At 44.3% G+C, this 8,154-nt stretch overlaps 1 protein-coding gene across 1 annotated transcript in view; it reads left to right on the top strand.

Annotated features, from left to right (window-relative positions):
- Window positions 1–279: 279 nt before the first annotated feature.
- The window catches only part of MED1 (Mediator complex subunit 1), an 8,329-nt gene continuing 454 nt past the window's right edge, over window positions 280–8,154 (top strand). The window contains 9 exon segments of the mRNA XM_018445047.1: window positions 280–310; window positions 1,362–1,507; window positions 1,578–1,711; window positions 1,821–1,962; window positions 2,036–2,255; window positions 2,415–2,640; window positions 3,416–3,647; window positions 3,720–6,069; window positions 6,072–8,150. Coding sequence (XP_018300549.1) covers window positions 280–310; window positions 1,362–1,507; window positions 1,578–1,711; window positions 1,821–1,962; window positions 2,036–2,255; window positions 2,415–2,640; window positions 3,416–3,647; window positions 3,720–6,069; window positions 6,072–8,150 — 5,560 coding nt within the window.

Here is an 8,154-nt window from a genome sequence, read left to right as displayed (position 1 = left end):
TGATTAGGTTAGGCTGGGTGGATGAATTTAGCGAGCAGTCGCAACATCGCAGGAGAAGTGGTGTCAGAATTTAGGGGTGAACCCGAGTCTGGCGTCCTGATATTATCCGAAGGACTGCATTTGCGATCGCCCTTCTCGTTATTGCCTGGCCGCTCTGTAATTCGCCATGGCCGGTCAGGCAGCCGCGCGTAGCGTCGCGATTTCGCGATAGCGTGTTGCATAAGGAGCGCAAAACACCGCGGACCATCGCGGACGCATCCGTGCCAACCACCGAAGCACATGGATGCGACCAACGGGCAGAAGCCCCAAGGTGAGGAATATTTTTCATTCGGAGATTTTTCGCGAGGCGTGAACTCGGTGTTACTAAATCTCGAAAATCGTTCTGCAACACATGAAATTAACGGTAGATGAATTAATTAACAGAATTATTAATACGCCCTATTTACAATGGTGCGTCCTGCAAAAGCAGTTTGCAATGTGTAATAGGTGCACAATTGTACTTGTATAATTTCTCTTTTATTTCTGAACGGATTCTTTATAATTTAGCAGTGTATTTAGCAGTGTATTTATTTAGCACTGGTAATATTTTGTATGTACAAGGTTACGTTCGGAAACATCATTAGGGTGCCCCTATGTATCACCTTATCCTTATTTAACATTGGATGGACAACAAGGATAAAACGATATATTTTGAGGCATTCGGGTGATGTTTTCGAACGCAGCCCAGGAGACCTCTATTTGACTTTCTAAGTCTTGTTTGCAATTTGTGAAATTATGAAACAGTGATAGATTAATTAATTGATGGAATTATTCATATGTTCTATTTAAAATGAAGTATCCTCTAAAGACGTTTACATTGCAGCATATAACTGTATTTATTTGTCTTTATATAATTTATATTTTTATAATTATACATATATAATTGTATTTATATAATTTGTATTCATACAATTGTATCTGTATAATTTTCCTTTTATTTCTGGAGTTATTAATATGCCTTACTAATAGTGCATCTTATATAAACAAGTTTACAGCATGCAATTATATTTGTATAATTTCAATTCCTTTTATTTGTGGATGGACTTTTCAAAATTTTTAATTAGTATGATAAAATGCATTAACGTTTATCTGCTGTACGTTTATAAAAGGAATTAATTTGTAGCAAAGTAGTACATTTAGTTTACTGGTAATATTTTTTGTATAAAGAAAACCTCGATTTTCTTTCTAAATCAAAATCATTGTTTGCAACACATGGAATTTTGAATCAGTAAGAGAGGAATTAGTTATAGCAATATAGTGTATTTATTATAGTAGTAGATTTATTATATTAGCAATATCTTTATTGGAAACTTTCTTCACAGTGGGGCAACCTTCACCCGGGGGAGGATCTGCTTCCGATAAGGGCAAGGAATGGCAAATGGAGTTTCTGATGGAAAAATTACGTTCCAAGTCTTCCACATATAAATCCTTGGTGGAGACTGCTAAAAACATGCGCATGGCCATGCTAGTAAGTAATTTTTACTTACTTTGTCATTTCGAAGCTTGTCAAGGTATGAATACGACTTCTTGGTATCTAGGATAAGCGATTTGCGATCGACAGCATAGAGAAGAATCAATTGCAGAAGTGTTTGGACACCCTGCAGCACTCTATTAAGGTCACTTCTTTCCAATCTATGGTAGAGCGTTTAGAAAGCTTAGCAAGACAGTTAGGGTGAGTATCTGTCATCTGGTAAGAGTAACATTTGTTTATTATTTGATAATTCTTATACATCATATAAAATAAATTGAGCTTAAATATAAATAATTATCTCATTACACAGATTAAAGTTCATGATGTCTGGTCCTCCAGGCACGGAAATATTTATATCCTCTGATATGTTCTTCTTGGAGGTCTTATTAGAGCCTCCATCAGGTCTTGTTAGGGATGTTAAAATCCACCATGAGGGAAAAAGTGAACAACAGGTAAGAATTATTGACATTATTAACGTTATTTCTTATTAAGTGCCTTTATTAATTCTGAAAATTGCTGTTTCAGAGTTGCGAAGCACTTGCCTCGGCTCTATCGCGCGGTGACTTCGTCGATTTCACCACGCAACTTGAAGGACTGGCGTCGATCTATCAGCTAAATGCCGATAAGAAAGTAAAGTGCAAGGCATTCAGTGCCCTGCAGTCCCTCGAGGCTGACCTAGGTGTTTTGGCACAGCTGCAGACATTCATGAAAGAGCCTTTCAATCTGGTTCACAAGAGTCCTGTCGGTTAGCAACTTGACATATACTAGTTTTTGTATTATATTTTACGTATAAAAGTATGATTATATCTATCTTCTATATTTATTTTTTTGCGCAGTGAATTTGCATTTATATGCATTTTTGTTATATATTATACGTGACTCAATTATACGTTCTTTTATCTAGGAATTCTGGAAAGAAGACGAGGCGGTCACCCGATGAAATTGACATATTTCGTCTCGCCGTACGATTTAATTGACGAAGAGAATCGAACTTATGACACTCTGAATCCTGATACTATCATTAAAAGAAAGATCGGACACTCGGTGACTGTTTGTATGGAAGGTTCGACGGGTCACAAGCTACCTACTTCTAGTATTATAACTGTGAACCGAAGTCCCACGGGCAAGAGGTAAGATCAACTTTTGTCTTTCTATTATTTATAATACATCGTGTAATATGGTTCAATTAATATAACTTAATAATAAAAGTGTTGAGAAGAGTTACGAACTATAAGAAAATAATATTTGAATAAAAGATATAATATAATTAATAAGATCTAAACAAAAAATAAGACAAACGGCGTTTTGAGCTCAAAATTCTATTATTTCTTTATACAGTTTTTGTATGTAATTGTTTGAAAATTAAACAGCTATAATTATATTTTTGCTAATTACATTAATTTTCTTTATTGCTTGATTAAATATATTTAACGGTTGCTATTTCTTTCTTTGTCCTTTTAGAAAAACACATTTTATACTTACATGAGTCAAAGACAAAGGTCAAAAATTAATATTTATGAAGACCTTTTGTCTTACATCAAAACAACTAATCGTTATTTTTATCATTGAAACAAGTTAAATCAAATATTGGCATTGAAACGAGAGAACTTTAGAATAGCTAGAAAAATATGATTTCTTTATCTGTCGTTGTGTTAATTAAACTTGGTGTCTCTCTCTCTCTCTCAAACTTACTTTAAATCAATTTGCAACTGATCTTTTTGTGCATTGAATCTTCATTGTGATGCAAATAGTACTAAGTTGAAGTTAAGTTAAATATTAAACTAATGATAGCTATAAGAAATTTATTATCTTTTATGTTTTCATTTCTTTATGTTATTTATATTTCGAATTTATTCAAGTTTCAATAAAACGAATTTAAAATTTTACCATTGCTTTTTTTTTTAGTACTCCTTCATACGCTTCGCTGACCAGTACAAATTCCTCCATGCTGCCAGCCTGCTTCGTGCTGAAACTCGTCAAGAAGATGCCTATCTGCATGGAGTTGATGAAGAAGATACAGAAAGTCACGGAGCTCGAGTGCGGCGATATCTCCGCGCCACATCCGTTGCTCAGTTTGATAATACAGCATGCAAGCGATGGTCAGCTGGATTGTCGAAACAACAGAGGCTTGTATGTGGTAAGTAACAAAATTATATAAAAGAAATATCGCTTTATATCCTGCGACTCGTCATGCTACTCTCTCTTGCAGACCTTACCGGATCAACAACACTGTTACTTCATGACAGAAAATAAGAACATGGAGGGCGTGCTGGTGTGCAGTATCCCATTCACGCATCCCGCACATGTGCCGCAGATCTTGGTGTACCTTCGGCAGCAGGCGCTCTTTAACTGTCTAATCGCGAGCTGCGTGCGGCCCATGGCACGCCAGGATCCGGAACATACTACCATACTTGAGGTAAGCGCCCTTTCGTGGCAACACATCAGTGTGAGCGTAGAGCATCCGTACGAGGAAACAATGGCCACCGTGGAACTGGACCTGACAGACATATCGACGCTTAAATGCCGATTGTACGGTGTGAGTATGACAACGAACGTTGAACAGACGTCGGATCTCAGCGGTAGAGTGCTGCAACGTTGCCTCAGCATCCCGTTGACTATGCGAATGCTACTGAAGATCTGGGAGGGTCGTTCTTTGCCCGCAGTGATGAACAGTTTGACCAGCGGCAGTGGCAGCAGCAATGGTAGCTACAATCTCAATTTAGGATCCGGTGGTAAGGATCAGACCGGACAAAACGCATCCGGTGCCGCGTCCAGTATGCCAGACTTCACGAATGGCGAGACGAAAATAAAGCAAGAACCCGGTTTGAATAACGGCAGCAACGGGTGTATGGGAGGCAGACAAACGCAGCAACAGCAGTTGTCAGCGAATCAATTGCAGCAGCAACAACAGCAACAGCAGTCTTTTTTAGATGCCGGAACGGAAAATAGTATCGGTTTTCCGTCGTATTCCGGCCAATCCGATACGACGACGATGACGATGGGTACCACTGGGACGAACAACACTTCTGCTTCTATGTTGAACCCGTTGCAGCTTGGTGCATTGCTGGGACAAGCAAAAAACTCTCTAACTAGTAACTCAAACACGAATGAGCGCGGTAAGAAGGCGCGCAAAAGGAAAACTGGTACGGACGGTCTTTGGCGTAGTCCCAAACGAAAGAGCGACGGCGGAGATAGCAGCGCCGCGACGGAAATCTTACTGGAGAGTTCAAGTTCAGAAAACTCAACACCGCTGGGAACGCCCACGAATCGAGAGAATCTCGCATCAGAGACCAGAACGTCTACACCGACCTCAGCTACCAGTTTGACAAGCGGTATGGATTTTACAAATTTGGATACTACCGATATACTCGATAAGAGTACCTCGGATTATGATCTCGACAATTCCGAGAAAGACAGTGAGATCATGGAAGTGCAACACAGTAGCGCGGAGCAGCAGCAGCAACAACAGCAACAGCCGCAACAAGAAGTAGAGGAATTGATAAAGATACGCGAATCCTCATCGACGCGCAAGTCGAAGAAGAATCGAAGTGGTGGTGGTAGCGAGGAAAAGAAGTCGAGCCCAACAAACATATTCGTTGATGAGACGTCGACAACGAGTAGTGGTAACAAAGGTCTGCCGGTACCACCATCAGTAAGTATCACTCCAATTTCGTGTGGTAATCTGGATCAAGCGAGTACCACCAACTATAACTCCGTACTGACTGGTATGGGTTTGGAAAGGAGACCTGGCATCGAGATTATACCCATCGCCTCATCGCCATCGCAGACTAATTTACCGAGCTCGATCACCATCACACCGATCGCCGGTCCAGCACCATCTCCGAAAACCAGCGGTCTGACGAGCGCGACGGAAGATCGGCAGCGAAGCGAACGGAAAAGTGGTGGCGGAAAAAGCAGCAGCAGCAGTAGTAAAAGCAGTTCTGAGGATACCAAGAGCAGTGGAAGCAAACTGGAAAAACGGCGCAAACGTAAACGAGAAGACGGTCCGATGGGTCCACCGGACAAAGTCCCATCGGGTGGCAAACAGCAGCAAGATCCACTCTCGAAACCAGTGTCGGTGAGCATCAAGCCTAGCACCGAGCAATCGCCACCTAGCGGTGGTAGTGCTGGTGTTGGTTTGAGCTGCTCATCATCACGGCCTACTTCGCCCGCAGCTGTAAGGAAGTTCAGTCCTTCACCTACGCACTCGAGTTCGCTCGCCACGCTTGTTGGTAAATCCAGTCCTACTTTGAAGGCCAGTCAGTCGGCAGCAGCAACTTGTGGTAAACCAGTTCAAAGTCCGAAGCACTCGCCCGTTTATGGCAGCAGTCCGAAGCACAATGCGCCGAACGTTTCAGTGGTTCCTATGTCGGTCCCGATGTCGCTATCTGTATCCACGGTGCCCAACACAGTGGGCAACGTGCCGTCCGTAGCGGTGTCCGTCCCGGTCCCGGTACCTGCTGGTGCGAGCCCGAAACACGGCAGCACTTCATCTCCGAAACATGGTAGTTCGGCTGCAAGTAGCGGCAAACCGAGTATGTCCGCCCTAAAATCAGCGGCTCCGACTCAACAACGACTCCATCCAAAGTCAAGTCTTCTTCGTCGTCCTCGAGTAAGGATTCCTCCGGTCGTGGAGATAAAGACAGACGAACGTCATCCGTCAGCTCATCTGGCGGTTCAGGTAGTGGCCATCAGAGTCCCAAGACCAAGTCCTCCAGCGGTAAAATGAAGCAGCTAGAGATGATCTCCCCCAGCAGCGAAGCCACCCAAGTCTCTTCTCTCCAAGCTTCTGGCGGAAGCACTCCACCATCTGGTCAGATCGATGCAGCAAGCAAATCTGCGATTGCAGCCCAGCAGGCACGGAATCGCAAAAGTTCTCTCAACGCCGTGATCGACAAACTGAAGAACGCTCAGCATTGTACCGAAACAGATACTTGTGGAAACGGTGGCGGTAACGTGAAAGGCAGTGGAGGCTCCAGCCTTGGCAGCACTGGTGGAATGAGTAGCACTGGACAGAAGGAGAAGAATATCGGCGGCGGTGGCTCGTCGTCGTCGAGCGGAGGGAAGACTATTGGAGAAGGAGGAAAATCTTGTGTCACCAAAAATGCGTCCGTAGATACGAAGAATCCCGGCGAATACATGGTAAAACACAGCTCAGACGGAATAAAGATAACTATCAATAAAACTCGTACTAAAGATTCTAAGCAGGCCGCCAATTTGAAGCTGTCGTCATCGGGATCGATGGCGGCGACTTCATCTTCGAGCTCTTTATCGTCCGTGGCTTCATCATCATCATCATCATCATCGTCCAGTAACGTAATCACCGGCAGCAATGGCTCGCCAAAGACACATACGGGTCTCAAACCTGGTGTAAACTCTGGACCGGCATCGAAGAAGCCACAAACGTTACAGGCTGCACAGAAAATGCTACCCACGAAGATGATGTTGGCCGCCGCCGGTATGAAATCCGCCATCTCTTCCTCGGGCGGGTCGAATACTGGCGGTGGTGCGGGTATTACGGCGTCTGCAACTGGAGGCGTTGGAGGAAATCCCTTATCAAAGAGTAGTTCATCCTCCAAAGCTTCCGGTTCACCGAAGACGAGTTCTGGTGTGACTGATCTGAGTCGAGGTCGAGATAAACCTAGGATCCCAAAATCCGGCGACAAGGGAATATTCGCGTCGAAAGGCCTCGGTGATGCCAGAAAATCGAGTCCGTCCGCTCTGCGGGAAGAGAGCGAGAGCGAACGAGCCTTCAAGCTGTTAGCCGCGCACGCGTCTATCTCTAACCTTCCGCCGAGTCTGCCACCTCAGTTAATGATGGAAGGCCTAATGAAGCAATTGGACACCAAGTTTCAAATACCGAAACTGTCGGCCCGTGCGAACATCGCTGACGCTGATAAGAATAAGTCATCGGACAAGATGTCGATACTGCCCGATTCTAAACAGACCCTCGATGGTCTGAAACAGGAACAGAGTAAAATAGCCGGTTTGTCCAATGTCACCGTATCAGTATCCAAATCATCGCTGCCAGACGACCAATCGAGACGGGACCATTCGCAGAATAAACCGGACAATCTATCGATCACAACATCCGCCGCCGGCGCGATGTCTTTGAATCTCGTTGGGGAGAACACCGGTTTGATGCTGCCTCCACAGTCGACCGCCGATTCCGATGTACCTACGAATCTGTGCATCCAACCGATGGACAATGAACCATCCCGCGACTCGTGCAAAGATTTAGGAATGAGGCAAACATCCACCGGTCAGTTCCTCGGTAAGATCGACGACACAAGCGCCGGCGGGATTCTCTCCAAGAGTAACGTTTCTGATCAGTTGACATCATCAGGCGCCAAGTCCTACGGAACCATGACAAGCTCCAGCACGTCAACCGCGTCAAGCGGCGCTATCGTTGCCGAGAGTCTGAATCTGAGTACCAAGCCCGCCGACCAGGCAGTTCTGCAAACCAAATATAATAAGATCACCGTCGAGGAGAAGAAGCAGCAGCAGACGTCATCGGCGTCGTTATCGTCATCTTCTTCCGCATCATCATCCTCATCATCGTCGATTTTCTCGTCGCTGGCCAGCGTTGCGACTTCATCAGACGGTAATTCCGTCATGACGTCCGATAGCACCGGCGGCGGTGG

This window comes from Mycetomoellerius zeteki, unplaced genomic scaffold (genome assembly GCF_001594055.1).
Source record: "Mycetomoellerius zeteki isolate Tzet28-1 unplaced genomic scaffold, Tzet1.0 scaffold1030, whole genome shotgun sequence".
NCBI classification, from domain to species: Eukaryota; Metazoa; Arthropoda; class Insecta; order Hymenoptera; family Formicidae; genus Mycetomoellerius; species Mycetomoellerius zeteki.
The sequence above is the reverse complement of the archived record's forward strand: the minus strand, read 5'-3'. Positions and strand labels throughout refer to the sequence as shown.